Source organism: Oncorhynchus tshawytscha, linkage group LG14 (assembly GCF_018296145.1).
Source record: "Oncorhynchus tshawytscha isolate Ot180627B linkage group LG14, Otsh_v2.0, whole genome shotgun sequence".
NCBI lineage: Eukaryota > Metazoa > Chordata > Actinopteri > Salmoniformes > Salmonidae > Oncorhynchus > Oncorhynchus tshawytscha.
The window spans coordinates 28,180,648-28,199,653 of record NC_056442.1 but is presented as its reverse complement, the minus strand read 5'-3'; the positions used below and the strand labels follow the sequence as shown (position 1 = coordinate 28,199,653).

General features: G+C 41.1%; 1 protein-coding gene across 7 annotated transcripts; it reads right to left on the bottom strand.

The window, feature by feature from the left end:
- Positions 1-426: 426 nt before the first annotated feature.
- LOC112266918 (upstream stimulatory factor 1) lies at positions 427-7,395 on the bottom strand. 7 transcript variants are annotated; one of them, XM_024444854.2, is made up of 11 exons: positions 7,372-7,395; positions 6,555-6,620; positions 6,321-6,370; positions 6,057-6,208; positions 5,766-5,879; positions 5,316-5,469; positions 3,938-4,025; positions 3,624-3,682; positions 3,357-3,469; positions 3,028-3,156; positions 427-957 (listed from the first exon to the last, which is right to left on the bottom strand). In XM_024444854.2, exons 2-11 carry the CDS (start codon positions 6,560-6,562, stop codon positions 868-870), a joined length of 957 nt encoding a protein of 318 aa, XP_024300622.1. In that variant the 5' UTR covers positions 6,563-6,620; positions 7,372-7,395; the 3' UTR covers positions 427-867. The 7 variants fall into 7 exon arrangements, with proteins under 7 accessions (XP_024300622.1, XP_024300620.1, XP_024300623.1 ...); XM_024444852.2 differs by lacking the exon at positions 7,372-7,395 and adding an exon at positions 7,268-7,363; XM_024444855.2 differs by lacking the exon at positions 7,372-7,395 and adding an exon at positions 7,268-7,363 and having other exon boundaries at positions 3,375-3,469.
- Positions 7,396-19,006: the final 11,611 nt, after the last annotated feature.

Genomic DNA, 19,006 nt, shown 5'->3' with positions numbered 1-19,006 from the left:
TATTCTATGGTATCTTTTGTCACTTAATGTTTACATAACTGACATTACTCATCTCATGTGTATATACTGTTTTCTATACTATTCTACAGCATCTCATTCACTTAATAATGCTTACATAACTCATATCATATGTACTGTTTTTTTCTATACTATTCTACTGTATCTTAGTCTGCTCCGCTCTGACATCGCTCGTCCATATGCATAGTCTTAATTCATTCCTACTTATATTTGTGTGTATATGTTGTGTAATTTGTTAGATATTACTGCACTGTCGGAGATAGAAGCACAAGCATTTCTCTACACCCGCAATAACATCTGCTGATCATGTGTATGTGACAAATAAAATTTGATTTGATTCAATAAGTAAACTGAATAGAAAGCTCTCAATCCCATGAAGTCGTTCCACTCAAATATGAAGTTCCATCATAATTTATCAATACAAAGATCCTTTATTACAATATATATCATTATAATACATTTCCCGCTGACAAGTTTAGAAAAAAAAGTTCTGAGTCATTTCTGCAAGTGGGGACATCTGATACTCTAGATGTGTCAAATGTGAAATGTATTTTGAAATCTATACTAAGAGTTAGTATATATACCTGATACAATGAAGCGCAATTGTGTCAAAAAGGTAAAAAAGCTAAACAAGTATGTACATAACAGCTGAAGAGCTGCGGGAAAAATCTTTACAGGAGCTAACATGGTTTTCCTTATGTAAAATGTGGTCATTTAATGACCTATCTTGCAAACTCCTTCAGACTGATTTTGCAGTGAAGTTTTTGTAGTGAGAATTTTCTTTTAGTTTGAGGTCAAAAGTTCCATTCCTTCACTGAGATATTCTCCCCCGACTACCCTTGCTGCTCCTCACTGAGTGTCTGCGTTTGCTGCTCCTACAATGCCATTCTGTCGCAGCTGGTTCCTCAGAACCTGGTTCTTGGATTTCCAGTCTTCTACCTGTGCAAAATTAGATGGGAAAAACAGCTCAAACAAAACCTATTATTACATCTGATGCATGGATTTTCGTGAAAAGCTGTTGGTATTTTGGTTTGATATTTTGTTTGCAAGTTACATTTTCAGCATGTTTGAGGGGTACAGTTTGAGCACGACGAGGTGCAGAACCCCTAACCTCGATCGCTTTATAAGTAGTTAATAAGTAGTTGTTTGGATGCGAGGTGATTTGTACAGTCGTGGCAAAAAGTTTAGAGAATAACACAAAGGCTGCTGCTTCAGTGTCTTTAGATATTTTTGTCAGATGTTACTATGGAATACTGAAGTATAATTACAAGTATTTCATAAGTGTCAAAGGCTTTTATTGACAATTACATGAAGTTGATGCAAAGAGTCAATATTTGTAGTGTTGACCCTTTTTTTTCAAGACCTCTGCAATCCACCCTGGCATGCTGTCAATTAACTTCTGGGCCACATCCTGACTGATGGCAACCCATTCTTGCATAATCAATGCTTGGAGTTTGTCAGAATTTGTGGGGTTTTGTTTGTCCGCCCGCCTCTTGAGGATTGACCACAAATTCTCTATGGGATTAAGGTCTGGGGAGTTTCCTGGCTATGGACCCCAAATATCGATGTTTTGTTCCCTGAGCCACTTCGTTATCACTTTTGCCTTATGGCAAGGTGCTCCATCATGCTGGAAAAGGCATTGTTCATCACCAAACTGTTCCTGGATTGTTTGGATAAGTTGCTCTCGGAGGATGTGTTGGTACCATTCTTTATTCATGGCTGTGTTCTAAGGCAAAATTGTGAGTGAGCCCTCTCCCTTGGCTGAGAAGCAACCCCACACATGAATGGTCTCATGATGCTTTACTGTTGGCATGACACAGGACTGACGGTAGCGCTCACCTTGTCTTCTCCGGACAAGCTTTTTTCCAGATGCCCTAAACAATTGGAAGGGAGATTCATCAGAGAAAATGACTCAGCAGTCCAATCCCTGTACCTTTTGCAGAATATCAGTCTGTCGCTGATGTTTTTCCTGGAGAGAAGTGGCTTCTTTGCTGCCCTTCTTGACACCAGGCCATCCTCCAAAAGTATTTGCCTCACTGTGCATGCAGATGCACTCACACCTGCCTGCTGCCATTCTGAATCAAATTTAGGAGACGGTCCTGGCGCTTGCTGGACTTTCTTGGGCGCCCTGAAGCCTTCTTCACAAAAATTGAACCGCTCTCCTTGAAGTTCTTAATAATCCGATAAATGGTTGTTTTCGGTGCAATCTTACTGGCAGCATTATTCTTGCCTGTGAAGCCCTTTTGTGCAAAGCAATGATGTTGCCACGTGTTTCCTAGCAGGTTACCATGATTGACAAGAGGAAGAACAATGATTCCAAGCACCACCCTCCTTTTGAAGCTTCCAGTCTGTTATTCAAACTCAATCAGCATGATAGAGTGATCTCCAGCCTTGTCCTCGTGTCCTCAACACTCACACCTGTGTTAATGAGAGAATCATTGACATGATGTCAGCTGGTCCTTTTGTGGCAGGGCTGAAATGCAGTGGAAATGTTTTTGGGGGGGATTCAGTTCATTTGCATGGCAAAGAGGGACTTTGCAATTAATTGCAATTCATCTGATCACTCTTCATAACATTCTGGAGTATATGCAAATTGCCATCATACAAACTGAGGCAGAAGACATTGTGAAAATTAATATTTGTGTCATTCTCAAAACTTTTGGCTACGACTGTAGATCAGTGACGCTGCGCAGTCCGACAACGTTGTCAAATCTCAAAGAAATGTTTTCTGTGGTTCTGTGTGATTGCATATACAATTAGTGTTGCAGTAAGTCGGTGAACAGGATTGATAGCACAAAAATCCCTCACTCGCTAATCCTACAGCCTGATCATCAAAATCAGAACCTAATTTGAACCTATTACAAAGCGTGAACGATTTAAAGTTGGCTACATTTACACAGGCAGCCCAATTCGGATCTTTCCCACTTTTTGGTATTTTGACCAATTAGCTCTTTCAACAATAATTGGGCAAAATATCAGAATTGTGTAAACACAACCATAGTATCTTACCTCTTGCCTCAGTAGTTGGTTGTCCATTTTGAGCCTATCCAGGGTGCTTAGGTCATCCCCCAGTCTAAGGTTGTTCTGCCGAAGCTCCTGGATATAGTCACAGGCTTTGGAGAGGATCCCACCTTTACTCTGGACCAAAACACAAAGACTGTGTCACCCTCTCCCATGTAGGGCCAGGAGGCTTTTCTTGAGAATGTGTTCTGACAAGAAAAAAACTCTTGGTACTACTTTTTATAGTTAGGTTTTTTCTAGTCAGGTGACATGGTCAGGAAAAACTCCTGGCCATACCCATGAGACTTGACAGTGACCCATTTTATGGTGATACTGACCTCATTGCTGATACTGACCTGCCCTGATTTGGTAGGGTCAATGTTGCAGTCTGGGATGGTCTTTGAGAGCGTGACGATCCAGTTGTTGATCTTGTCCCTGCGTCTACGTTCAACTTGAAGACAAATGACACAATAACAAATTTGAGTAGGTAGGCAGGGCAACACATGATTCTGTGCTCATCGTGACATCCAAATCCAACTAGAATTTAAGAGACATTTCATATGAGGTATTGTATGAGTAATTTATGATGGGTATCTAGGTCTCACCCTCGTTGTGCTGGGCTCGTCTTTTGTCATCTCTAGAAGTGCGTGGGACCTCTGATTTTCTACAAGACACAATTAGTATAGACATGAATAGACAGATATTACCATGAAAACTTTGGCATACACAGCATACACATGCACACATCCATGTGTGCAGCTAAAACAGTAACAAGACTAATAAAATAGCCCAACACAAAGAAACTCATGAATGGACACAGGACAGTGTGACTAACTAGTAAGGTAACTGTGATGACTCTCCTGGCTTCTCCAGGAGAGCCATCACAGTACCTACTGTACTGATCAAAATGGCAGCTTACGCGTTGTACGGTTGTGTGCGAGGTGCAATGGACCTCTGGTTGGCTCCCGTCAGCACTTCCTGGGGGGACATCATCACATACAACTGCCCTGAAACAAAGAAGTCCCTTGCCTTTTTCAATCCAAATTAACAATATACAGTACCAGTCCAAAAGTTTGGACACACCTACTCATTAAAGGGTTTTTCTTCATTTTTACCATTTTCCACATTGTAGAATAATAGTTAAGACATCAACACTATGAAATAACACATACGGAATCATGTAGTAACAAAAAAAGTGTAAAACAAATCAAAATATATTTTATATTTGAGATTCTTCAAAGTAGCCACCCTTTGCTTTGATGACAGCTTTGCACACTATTGGCATTCTCTCAACCAGCTTCATGAGGTTGTCACCTGGAATGCATTTCAATTAATAGGTGTGCCTTGTTAAAATTTAATTTGTGGAATTTATTTCCTTCATGCATTTGAGCCAATCAGTTCTGTTCAGTATTTATGCTGCAGTAGTTTGTGTCGGGGGGCTGGGGTCAGTTTGTTATATCTGGAGTACTTCTCCTGTCCTATTCGGTGTCCTGTGTGAATCTAAGTGTGCGTTCTCTAATTCTCTCCTTCTCTCTTTCTTTCTCTCTCTCGGAGGACCTGAGCCCTAGGACCTGAGCTCCAGGACTACCTGACATGATGACTCCTTGCTGTCCCCAGTCCACCTGGCCATGCTGCTGTTCCAGTTTCAACTGACCTGAGCCCTAGGACCATGCCCCAGGACTACCTGACATGATGACTCCTTGCTGTCCCCAGTCCACCTGGCCATGCTGCTGCTCTAGTTTCAACTTCCACCTGACTGTGCTGCTGCTCCAGTTTCAACTGTTCTGCCTTATTATTATTCGACCATGCTGGTCATTTATGAACATTTGAACATCTTGGCCATGTTCTGTTATAATCTCCACCCGGCACAGCCAGAAGAGGACTGGCCACCCCACATAGCCTGGTTCCTCTCTAGGTTTCTTCCTAGGTTTTGGCCTTTCTAGGGAGTTTTTCCTAGCCACCGTGCTTCTACACCTGCATTGCTTGCTGTTTGGGGTTTTAGGCTGGGTTTCTGTACAGCACTTTGAGATATCAGCTGATGTACGAAGGGCTATATAAATAAATTTGATTTTGATTTTGATTTGTGACATGGGAGGGTTGGGGGTCCTATTTAGTAAAAGACCAAGACCATATTATGTCCATATTTGACTGGTACTCTAACTGTATCAATATCAAATGGCATTCAAAATGGAAAGCCAATTGGAAATAAATGCCCAAGCTGATGGAACATAGAAATAGGATCTATTCATTCTATATAGTAATTCTATTTCTATGTGATTGAGTCTCCATCTCCTCACCAGTGGGAGTGCTCTGACTTAGATGTGTATCAGATGCCTGTACCACGCTGGTTACCATGGTGCCTGGTGAAGCATCAGCGATGGTTGCAGGGTAGTAGGTGTAATGCGTCTCAGTGCCGTCCCCCTCCAACCCCTCAGACTGAGAGTACAAAGCCTACAGCAAGAGGACACCTTTGTCAGTGTTGAATAACAATCGAAACTGTATACAGTGAGTAGTAGAAGTAGAGGAATAGAATAGAGTAGATCATCTTTGCTATCCCAGATTAAAAACAATGCTATGTTTGATTTGCAGAATCCGACTTTAATCAAATACTACTAGCCTGGTGGACAAAACTGGTTGAAATGTAAGTAATTACAACCAAAAACAGGCTGAAATTACTTATTTTGACATTATTTCAACCAGTGTTTCCCGTTGGGAGGGCCCCAAGTCCTGCTCGTATAAATTCTCACCTGGGTCACAGGCTGTGTGGCTGCAGGAAATCCAGTTAGCACACTGACCGCTGTGGCTCCATCACTTTGAGCCTCCAACTGTCCATCAGACACCTGGATTACTCTGTATGTCACCTTAAGCAAAAGAAAACACACAGGTTTGTTGAGCGAAACATAAAATCGTTCATTAGTAATGACAGAAGACTGAGCCTTAGAAAACCTTGGATGGACATTGGCTGGGCTCAGATTTCCAGCTCAGTGACTTTGGCTAGATCTAGTGAGCCCTGTACAGTATGCTTTTCCCAACTGTACCTGCCCAGCGGGAGGGTAGTACAGCTCCCCTACCTGCCCCCCAGCTCCCTCCGTCTTGAATAGATACTTTATCGGATGCTCTGAGGAGAAGGTGGCGGCAGACTGAATGGTGGCGATGGCAGCTGATGGGTCATCTGCTGTAGCCACTGCACCTGGTAGAGCAAAATTCAGAATACAGTCTCTATAATATCAGAAAGAAAATACCATGGGTGTCTTGTCTCCTGATGTTTTGAGGGTCGTTATTTCCTTTCTACATGACATTACCTTCTTCAATGACATGTGCACTTTCATCCGGGTCAGGGCTTTTCTGTTGACTACATAACAAAATGAGAAGAACAATGATAATACACAGTAACAAATATACAGTAACACACCACTCTTTCAACTTGTGCTAGAATATGACCATCTAGCCCAACACTCAAATTTATTACAACAAATCATGTGGAAGTAGCTTTGGTTCAAATGGATTATGGTTAAATCAATGCATTGTTAGCTCACCCCTTCATTTTCACAGAGTGTCAACTGGAAAGGGAATCTCCTTCATTCACCCGGGAGCTAAACAGGCTTGAGGAAAAAGGTAAACTTGGTAATCTTTTGGGAAAAACAAACTAGGCTATAGATACCCAATCACAAACCTGAAACCTCTGATTTCCAAAAAATCTAGAAAGCATTCAAGGAACCAGCTATACAGTATGTTTGATTGGAGTGATAACAGTACTCTTTAGGCCCCTTCAGTAGTTACAGTGGATGTTGCCCCCTACAATGTAGCCGCGAGCTTGGAACATCATTCAACAAATAACTACTTTTACCCTGTAACTTTCCAGATCATTTCATTGCCGAAAACGTCATGCAAACAGCTGAAGCTAAATGTCAAAATTCGAAATGCCAAATCCAGAGTGCTAAAGTAGTAGCAAACCAACACACATACCGATATTTAATTGTATAAGTTACGAAAATGTAGCAAGCTGCATTATTCCAAGGGTTACTTCAAGCTGCGACAGGTCAGTTAAACAAAGCACCTTGGCTATAGCTAGCTGCTACTAGCTAATGTTGTGAATTAACGTAAACTAACCTTAGCTATTTAGACAGTAATAAAGCCAGGCAAATATCGAACATTTGGCATTTGTACAACGCTGCTTGAAACATTTAATTGCATAGAGAATACAGTATTTGTACAATAGCTACATACAAGATCGGAATATTTCCCTTACGGTGCAATTGGCCTCTCCCCAGTTGTTTGTCAACATTACTGGCTGTCTGCGCCATTGACTGTATGGTCTGCGCATGTGCAACATTTTAGGTGCGATTAATTTACCTCGCCTGGCGCGCTCATTGAGAAGATTTGGCCTAGCAATACCATTCCACTGCTCCTAGGAACTGCGCCCGATAAAATAAATCAAACAGATCTAGTGTTGTAGCCATCTTTACCGGGCTTCATCAACTGTGCAGATCTTGGATCAACATTCTAACCACACCCCTGGTATAAATCAGAAGGAGACACAATATATAACCGATCCTGAATCTGGGACGGTGTGCAAGTAGCCTACATTAGAAGTTATTTTGGCCAAAGGGGCTCACTGTTTCACAATTTTGTATCATAGACAATTATGTGAAAGTTAATCTAAATTCCCAAACGAATGACTCCTGCATGCACCGTAACTCTGTCTTGTTTTGTTGTCGTCTTTATTTTCCCACTCAAAATTATCAAAGGTTCGCTACAGTAATGAAAAAGTGACTGGCAAAACACTGGACAGCGCCCGTGGTTCGAACCCCTTTGCAGAGGTACAGAACATTTCTGATAGAGAAAGTTTTCGAAGTAACCACTGAGCTACACCAGCGCAGTTTGTTATGTGGTAAATGGGTGTATTATACATAAACCGCAATGTCGTCAAGATCCTGTTTCAATACATTGTACAGTGGGGAGAACAAGTATTTGATACACCCGATACACATGCAGATCTTGGATCAGCATTCTAACCACACCCCTGGTATAAATCAGGAGACACAATATATAACCGATCCTGAATCTGGGACGGTGGGCAAGTAGCCTACATTAGAAGTTATTTTGGCCAAAGGGGTTCACTGTTTCACAATTTTGTATCATAGACAATTATGTGAAAGTTAATCTAAATTCCCAAACGAATGACTCCTGCATGCATCGTAACTCTGTCTTGTTTTGTTGTAGTCTTTATTTTCCCACTCAAAATTATCAAAGGTTCGCTACAGTAATGAAAAAGTGACTGGCAAAACACTGGACAGCGCCCGTGGTTCGAACCCCTTTGCAGAGGTACAGAACATTTCTGATAGAGAAAGTTTTCGAAGTAACCACTGAGCTACACCAGCGCAGTTTGTTATATGGTAAATGGGTGTATTATACATAAACCGCAATGTCGTCAAGATCCTGTTTCAATACATTGTACAGTGGGGAGAACAAGTATTTGATACACCCGATACACATGCAGATCTTGGATCAGCATTCTAACCACACCCCTGGTATAAATCAGAAGGAGACACAATATATAACCGATCCTGAATCTGGGACGGTGGGCAAGTAGCCTACATTAGAAGTTATTTTGGCCAAAGGGGTTCACTGTTTCACAATTTTGTATCATTGACAATTATGTGAAATTTAATCTAAATTCCCAAACGAATGACTCCTGCATGCATCGTAACTCTGTCTTGTTTTGTTGTAGTCTTTATTTTCCCACTCAAAATTATCAAAGGTTCGCTACAGTAATGAAAAAGTGACTGGCAAAACACTGGACAGCGCCTGTGGTTCGAACCCCTTTGCAGAGGTACAGAACATTTCTGATAGAGAATGTTTTTGAAGTAACCATTGAGCTACACCAGCGCAGCATGTTACATGGTAAATGCGTGTATTATACATAAACCGCGATGTCGTCAACATCCTGTTTCAATACATTGTACAGTGGGGAGAACAAGTATTTGATACACCCGATACACATGCAGATCTTGGATCAGCATTCTAACCACACCCCTGGTATAAATCAGAAGGAGACACAATATATAACCGATCCTGAATCTGGGACGGTGGGCAAGTAGCCTACATTAGAAGTTATTTTGGCCAAAGGGGTTCACTGTTTCACAATTTTGTATCATTGACAATTATGTGAAATTTAATCTAAATTCCCAAACGAATGACTCCTGCATGCGCCGTAACTCTGTCTTGTTTTGTTGTAGTCTTTATTTTCCCACTCAAAATTATCAAAGGTTCGCTACAGTAATGAAAATGGGACTGGCAAAACACTGGACAGCGCCCGTGGTTCGAACACCTTTGCAGAGGTACAGAACATTTCTGATAGAGAAAGTTTTCAAAGTAACCACTGAGCCAGACCAGCACAGTATGTTACCTAGTAAATGGGTGTATTATACATAAACCGCAATGTCGTCAAGATCCTGTTTCAATACATTGTACAGTGGGGAGAACAAGTATTTGATACACCCGATACACATGCAGATCTTGGATCAGCATTCTAACCACACCCCTGGTATAAATCAGAAGGAGACACAATATATAACCGATCCTGAATCTGGGACGGTGGGCAAGTAGCCTACATTAGAAGTTATTTTGGCCAAAGGGGTTCACTGTTTCACAATTTTGTATCATTGACAATTATGTGAAAGTTAATCTAAATTCCCAAACGAATGACTCCTGCATGCACCGTAACTCTGTCTTGTTTTGTTGTAGTCTTTATTTTCCCACTCAAAATTATCAAAGGTTCGCTACAGTAATGAAAAAGTGACTGGCAAAACACTGGACAGCGCCCGTGGTTCGAACCTCTTTGCAGTGGTACAGAACATTTCTGATAGAGAACGTTTTTGAAGTAACCATTGAGCTACACCGGCGCAGCATGTTACATGGTAAATGCATGTATTATACATAAACCGCGATGTCGTCAACATCCTGTTTCAATACATTGTACAGTGGGGAGAACAAGTATTTGATACACCCGATACACATGCAGATCTTGGATCAGCATTCTAACCACACCCCTGGTATAAATCAGAAGGAGACACAATATATAACCGATCCTGAATCTGGGACGGTGGGCAAGTAGCCTACATTAGAAGTTATTTTGGCCAAAGGGGTTCACTGTTTCACAATTTTGTATCATTGACAATTATGTGAAATTTAATCTAAATTCCCAAACGAATGACTCCTGCATGCATCGTAACTCTGTCTTGTTTTGTTGTAGTCTTTATTTTCCCACTCAAAATTATCAAAGGTTCGCTACAGTAATGAAAAAGTGACTGGCAAAACACTGGACAGCGCCCGTGGTTCGAACCCCTTTGCAGAGGTAAAGAACATTTCTGATAGAGAAAGTTTTCGAAGGAACCACTGAGCTACACCAGCGCAGTTTGTTATATGGTAAATGCGTGTATTATACATAAACCGCAATGTCGTCAAGATCCTGTTTCAATACATTGTACAGTGGGGAGAACAAGTATTTGATACACCCGATACACATGCAGATCTTGGATCAGCATTCTAACCACACCCCTGGTATAAATCAGAAGGAGACACAATATATAACTGAATCTGGGACGGTGGGCAAGTAGCCTACATTAGAAGTTATTTTGGCCAAAGGGGTTCACTGTTTCACAATTTTGTATCATTGACAATTATGTGAAATTTAATCTAAATTCCCAAACGAATGACTCCTGCATGCATCGTAACTCTGTCTTGTTTTGTTGTAGTCTTTATTTTCCCACTCAAAATTATCAAAGGTTCGCTACAGTAATGAAAAAGTGACTGGCAAAACACTGGACAGCGCCCGTGGTTCGAACCCCTTTGCAGAGGTACAGAACATTTCTGATAGAGAAAGTTTTCAAAGTAACCACTGAGCCAGACCAGCACAGTATGTTACCTGGTAAATGCGTGTATTATACATAAACCGCGATGTCGTCAACATCCTGTTTCAATACATTGTACAGTGGGGAGAACAAGTATTTGATACACCCGATACACATGCAGATCTTGGATCAGCATTCTAACCACACCCCTGGTATAAATCAGAAGGAGACACAATATATAACCGATCCTGAATCTGGGACGGTGGGCAAGTAGCCTACATTAGAAGTTATTTTGGCCAAAGGGGTTCACTGTTTCACAATTTTGTATCATAGACAATTATGTGAAAGTTAATCTAAATTCCCAAACGAATGACTCCTGCATGCGCCGTAACTCTGTCTTGTTTTGTTGTAGTCTTTATTTTCCCACTCAAAATTATCAAAGGTTCGCTACAGTAATGAAAAAGTGACTGGCAAAACACTGGACAGCGCCCGTGGTTCGAACCCCTTTGCAGAGGTACAGAACATTTCTGATAGAGAAAGTTTTCAAGTAACCACTGAGCTACACCAGCGCAGCATGTTACATGGTAAATGCGTGTATTATACATAAACCGCGATGTCGTCAACATCCTGTTTCAATACATTGTACAGTGGGGAGAACAAGTATTTGATACACCCGATACACATGCAGATCTTGGATCAGCATTCTAACCACACCCCTGGTATAAATCAGAAGGAGACACAATATATAACCGATCCTGAATCTGGGACGGTGGGCAAGTAGCCTACATTAGAAGTTATTTTGGCCAAAGGGGTTCACTGTTTCACAATTTTGTATCATAGACAATTATGTGAAAGTTAATCTAAATTCCCAAACGAATGACTCCTGCATGCGCCGTAACTCTGTCTTGTTTTGTTGTAGTCTTTATTTTCCCACTCAAAATTATCAAAGGTTCGCTACAGTAATGAAAAAGTGACTGGCAAAACACTGGACAGCGCCCGTGGTTCGAACCCCTTTGCAGAGGTACAGAACATTTCTGATAGAGAAAGTTTTCAAAGTAACCACTGAGCTACACCAGCGCAGCATGTTACATGGTAAATGCGTGTATTATACATAAACCGCGATGTCGTCAACATCCTGTTTCAATACATTGTACAGTGGGGAGAACAAGTATTTGATACACCCGATACACATGCAGATCTTGGATCAGCATTCTAACCACACCCCTGGTATAAATCAGAAGGAGACACAATATATAACCGATCCTGAATCTGGGACGGTGGGCAAGTAGCCTACATTAGAAGTTATTTTGGCCAAAGGGGCTCACTGTTTCACAATTTTGTATCATCGACAATTTTGTGAAAGTTAATCTAAATTCCCAAAAGAATGACTCCTGCATGCACCGTAACTCTGTCTTGTTTTGTTGTAGTCTTTATTTTTCCACTCAAAATTATCAAAGGTTCGCTACAGTAATGAAAATGGGAATGGCAAAACACTGGACAGCGAACGTGGTTCGAACAACTTTGCAGAGGTACAGAACATTTCTGATAGAGAAAGTTTTCGAAGGAACCACTGAGCTACACCAGCGCAGTTTGTTATATGGTAAATGCGTGTATTATACATAAACCGCAATGTCGTCAACATCCTGTTTCAATACATTGTACAGTGGGGAGAACAAGTATTTGATACACCCGATACACATGCAGATCTTGGATCAGCATTCTAACCACACCCCTGGTATAAATCAGAAGGAGACACAATATATAACCGATCCTGAATCTGGGACGGTGGGCAAGTAGCCTACATTAGAAGTTATTTTGGCCAAAGGGGTTCACTGTTTCACAATTTTGTATCATAGACAATTATGTGAAAGTTAATCTAAATTCCCAAACGAATGACTCCTGCATGCACCGTAACTCTGTCTTGTTTTGTTGTAGTCTTTATTTTCCCACTCAAAATTATCAAAGGTTCGCTACAGTGATGAAAAAGTGACTGGCAAAACAATGGACAGCGCCCGTGGTTCGAACCCCTTTGCAGAGGTAAAGAACATTTCTGATAGAGAAAGTTTTCAAAGGAACCACTGAGCTACACCAGCGCAGCATGTTACATGGTAAATGCGTGTATTATACATAAACCGCGATGTCGTCAACATCCTGTTTCAATACATTGTACAGTGGGGAGAACAAGTATTTGATACACCCGATACACATGCAGATCTTGGATCAGCATTCTAACCACACCCCTGGTATAAATCAGAAGGAGACACAATATATAACCGATCCTGAATCTGGGACGGTGGGCAAGTAGCCTACATTAGAAGTTATTTTGGCCAAAGGGGTTCACTGTTTCACAATTTTGTATCATAGACAATTATGTGAAATTAATCTAAATTCCCAAACGAATGACTCCTGCATGCATCGTAACTCTGTCTTGTTTTGTTGTAGTCTTTATTTTCCCACTCAAAATTATCAAAGGTTCGCTACAGTAATGAAAAAGTGACTGGCAAAACACTGGACAGCGCCCGTGGTTCGAACCCCTTTGCAGAGGTACAGAACATTTCTGATAGAGAAAGTTTTCAAAGTAACCACTGAGCCACACCAGCGCAGCATGTTACATGGTAAATGCGTGTATTATACATAAACCGCGATGTCGTCAACATCCTGTTTCAATACATTGTACAGTGGGGAGAACAAGTATTTGATACACCCGATACACATGCAGATCTTGGATCAGCATTCTAACCACACCCCTGGTATAAATCAGAAGGAGACACAATATATAACCGATCCTGAATCTGGGACGGTGGGCAAGTAGCCTACATTAGAAGTTATTTTGGCCAAAGGGGTTCACTGTTTCACAATTTTGTATCATAGACAATTATGTGAAAGTTAATCTAAATTCCCAAACGAATGACTCCTGCATGCGCCGTAACTCTGTCTTGTTTTGTTGTAGTCTTTATTTTCCCACTCAAAATTATCAAAGGTTCGCTACAGTAATGAAAAAGTGACTGGCAAAACACTGGACAGCGCCCGTGGTTCGAACCCCTTTGCAGAGGTACAGAACATTTCTGATAGAGAAAGTTTTCAAGGAACCACTGAGCTACACCAGCGCAGCATGTTACATGGTAAATGCGTGTATTATACATAAACCGCGATGTCGTCAACATCCTGTTTCAATACATTGTACAGTGGGGAGAACAAGTATTTGATACACCCGATACACATGCAGATCTTGGATCAGCATTCTAACCACACCCCTGGTATAAATCAGAAGGAGACACAATATATAACCGATCCTGAATCTGGGACGGTGGGCAAGTAGCCTACATTAGAAGTTATTTTGGCCAAAGGGGTTCACTGTTTCACAATTTTGTATCATAGACAATTATGTGAAAGTTAATCTAAATTCCCAAACGAATGACTCCTGCATGCGCCGTAACTCTGTCTTGTTTTGTTGTAGTCTTTATTTTCCCACTCAAAATTATCAAAGGTTCGCTACAGTAATGAAAAAGTGACTGGCAAAACACTGGACAGCGCCCGTGGTTCGAACCCCTTTGCAGAGGTACAGAACATTTCTGATAGAGAAAGTTTTCAAGTAACCACTGAGCTACACCAGCGCAGTTTGTTACATGGTAAATGCGTGTATTATACATAAACCGCGATGTCGTCAACATCCTGTTTCAATACATTGTACAGTGGGGAGAACAAGTATTTGATACACCCGATACACATGCAGATCTTGGATCAGCATTCTAACCACACCCCTGGTATAAATCAGAAGGAGACACAATATATAACCGATCCTGAATCTGGGACGGTGGGCAAGTAGCCTACATTAGAAGTTATTTTGGCCAAAGGGGTTCACTGTTTCACAATTTTGTATCATAGACAATTATGTGAAAGTTAATCTAAATTCCCAAACGAATGACTCCTGCATGCACCGTAACTCTGTCTTGTTTTGTTGTAGTCTTTATTTTCCCACTCAAAATTATCAAAGGTTCGCTACAGTAATGAAAAAGTGACTGGCAAAACACTGGACAGCGCCCGTGGTTCGAACCCCTTTGCAGAGGTACAGAACATTTCTGATAGAGAAAGTTTTCAAAGTAACCACTGAGCTACACCAGCGCAGCATGTTACATGGTAAATGCGTGTATTATACATAAACCGCGATGTCGTCAACATCCTGTTTCAATACATTGTACAGTGGGGAGAACAAGTATTTGATACACCCGATACACATGCAGATCTTGGATCAGCATTCTAACCACACCCCTGGTATAAATCAGAAGGAGACACAATATATAACCGATCCTGAATCTGGGACGGTGGGCAAGTAGCCTACATTAGAAGTTATTTTGGCCAAAGGGGTTCACTGTTTCACAATTTTGTATCATAGACAATTATGTGAAATTTAATCTAAATTCCCAAACGAATGACTCCTGCATGCGCCGTAACTCTGTCTTGTTTTGTTGTAGTCTTTATTTTCCCACCTCAAAATTATCAAAGGTTCGCTACAGTAATGAAAAAGTGACTGGCAAAACACTGGACAGCGCCCGTGGTTCGAACCCCTTTGCAGAGGTACAGAACATTTCTGATAGAGAAACTTTTCAAAGTAACCACTGAGCTACACCAGCGCAGTTTGTTATATGGTAAATGCGTGTATTATACATAAACCGCAATTTCGTCAAGATCCTGTTTCAATACATTGTACAGTGGGGAGAACAAGTATTTGATACACCGGATACACATGCAGATCTTGGATCAGCATTCTAACCACACCCCTGGTATAAATCAGAAGGAGACACAATATATAACCGATCCTGAATCTGGGACGGTGGGCAAGTAGCCTACATTAGAAGTTATTTTGGCCAAAGGGGTCACTGTTTCACAATTTTGTATCATAGACAATTATGTGAAAGTTAATCTAAATTCCCAAACGAATGACTCCTGCATGCGCCGTAACTCTGTCTTGTTTTGTTGTAGTCTTTATTTTCCCACTCAAAATTATCAAAGGTTCGCTACAGTAATGAAAAAGTGACTGGCAAAACACTGGACAGCGCCCGTGGTTCGAACCCCTTTGCAGAGGTACAGAACATTTCTGATAGAGAAAGTTTTCAAAGTAACCACTGAGCTACACCAGCGCAGCATGTTACATGGTAAATGCGTGTATTATACATAAACCGCGATGTCGTCAACATCCTGTTTCAATACATTGTACAGTGGGGAGAACAAGTATTTGATACACCCGATACACATGCAGATCTTGGATCAGCATTCTAACCACACCCCTGGTATAAATCAGAAGGAGACACAATATATAACCGATCCTGAATCTGGGACGGTGGGCAAGTAGCCTACATTAGAAGTTATTTTGGCCAAAGGGGTTCACTGTTTCACAATTTTGTATCATAGACAATTATGTGAAAGTTAATCTAAATTCCCAAACGAATGACTCCTGCATGCACCGTAACTCTGTCTTGTTTTGTTGTAGTCTTTATTTTTCCACTCAAAATTATCAAAGGTTCGCTACAGTAATGAAAAAGTGACTGGCAAAACACTGGACAGCGCCCGTGGTTCGAACCCCTTTGCAGAGGTACAGAACATTTCTGATAGAGAAAGTTTTTGAAGTAACCACTGAGCTACACCAGCGCAGCATGTTACATGGTAAATGCGTGTATTATACATAAACCGCGATGTCGTCAACATCCTGTTTCAATACATTGTACAGTGGGGAGAACAAGTATTTGATACACTTGATACACATGCAGATCTTGGATCAGCATTCTAACCACACCCCTGGTATAAATCAGAAGGAGACACAATATATAACCGATCCTGAATCTGGGACGGTGGGCAAGTAGCCTACATTAGAAGTTATTTTGGCCAAAGGGGTTCACTGTTTCACAATTTTGTATCATAGACAATTATGTGAAATTTAATCTAAATTCCCAAACGAATGACTCCTGCATGCACCGTAACTCTGTCTTGTTTTGTTGTAGTCTTTATTTTCCCACTCAAAATTATCAAAGGTTCGCTACAGTAATGAAAAAGTGACTGGCAAAACACTGGACAGCGCCCGTGGTTCGAACCCCTTTGCAGAGGTACAGAACATTTCTGATAGAGAACGTTTTCGAAGTAACCATTGAGCTACACCAGCGTAAAATGTTACATGGTAAATACGTGTATTATACATAAACCACAATGTCGTCAACATCCTGTTTCTATACATTGTACAGTGGGGAGAACAAGTATTTGATACACCCGATACACATGCAGATGTTGGATCAGCATTCTAACCACACCCCTGGTATAAATCAGACGGAGACACAATATATAACCGATCCTGAATCTGGGACGGTGGGCAAGTAGCCTACATTAGAAGTTATTTTGGCCAAAGGGGTTCACTGTTTCACAATTTTGTATCATAGACAATTATGTGAAAGTTAATCTAAATTCCCAAACGAATGACTCCTGCATGCGCCGTAACTCTGTCTTGTTTTGTTGTAGTCTTTATTTTCCCACTCAAAATTATCAAAGGTTCGCTACAGTAATGAAAAAGTGACTGGCAAAACACTGGACAGCGCCCGTGGTTCGAACCCCTTTGCAGAGGTACAGAACATTTCTGATAGAGAAAGTTTTCAAGTAACCACTGAGCTACACCAGCGCAGCATGTTACATGGTAAATGCGTGTATTATACATAAACCGCGATGTCGTCAACATCCTGTTTCAATACATTGTACAGTGGGGAGAACAAGTATTTGATACACCCGATACACATGCAGATCTTGGATCAGCATTCTAACCACACCCCTGGTATAAATCAGAAGGAGACACAATATATAACCGATCCTGAATCTGGGACGGTGGGCAAGTAGCCTACATTAGAAGTTATTTTGGCCAAAGGGGTTCACTGTTTCACAATTTTGTATCATAGACAATTATGTGAAAGTTAATCTAAATTCCCAAACGAATGACTCCTGCATGCACCGTAACTCTGTCTTGTTTTGTTGTAGTCTTTATTTTTCCCACTCAAAATTATCAAAGGTTCGCTACAGTAATGAAAAAGTGACTGGCAAAACACTGGACAGCGCCCGTGGTTCGAACCCCTTTGCAGAGGTACAGAACATTTCTGATAGAGAAAGTTTTCAAAGTAACCACTGAGCTACACCAGCGCAGCATATTACATGGTAAATGCGTGTATTATACATAAACCGCGATGTCGTCAACATCATGTTTCAATACATTGTACAGTGGGGAGAACAAGTATTTGATACACCCGATATACATGCAGATCTTGGATCAGCATTCTAACCACACCCCTGGTATTAGTCAGAAGGAGACACAATATATAACTGAGCCTGGGACGGTGGGCAAGTAGCCTACATTAGAAGTTATTTTGGCCAAAGGGGTTCACTGTTTCACAATTTTGTATCATAGACAATTATGTGAAAGTTAATCTAAATTCCCAAACGAATGACTCCTGCATGCACCGTAACTCTGTCTTGTTTTGTTGTAGTCTTTATTTTCCCACTCAAAATTATCAAAGGTTCGCTACAGTAATGAAAAAGTGACTGGCAAAACACTGGACAGCGCCCGTGGTTCGAACCCCTTTGCAGAGGTACAGAACATTTCTGATAGAGAAAGTTTTCAAGTAACCACTGAGCTACACCAGCGCAGTTTGTTATATGGTAAATGCGTGTATTATACATAAACCGCAATGTCGTCAACATCCTGTTTCAATACATTGTACAGTGGGGAGAACAAGTATTTGATACACCCGATACACATGCAGATCTTGGATCAGCATTCTAACCACACCCCTGGTATAAATCAGAAGGAGACACAATATATAACCGATCCTGAATCTGGGACGGTGGGCAAGTAGCCTACATTAGAAGTTATTTTGGCCAAAGGGGTTCACTGTTTCACAATTTTGTATCATAGACAATTATGTGAAAGTTAATCTAAATTCCCAAACGAATGACTCCTGCATGCGCCGTAACTCTGTCTTGTTTTGTTGTAGTCTTTATTTTCCCACTCAAAATTATCAAAGGTTCGCTACAGTAATGAAAAAGTGACTGGCAAAACACTGGACAGCGCCCGTGGTTCGAACCCCTTTGCAGAGGTACAGAACATT

Coding starts and splice junctions, on each gene's coding strand:
- LOC112266918 (XM_024444854.2), bottom strand. Junction 5,880..6,056: donor ACTACCCTCCCGCTGGGCAG/GTACAGTTGGGA, acceptor CTTTTGCTTAAG/GTGACATACAGAGTAATCCA. Junction 3,157..3,356: donor AGGTCAGTATCAGCAATGAG/GTCAGTATCACC, acceptor GTTTTGGTCCAG/AGTAAAGGTGGGATCCTCTC.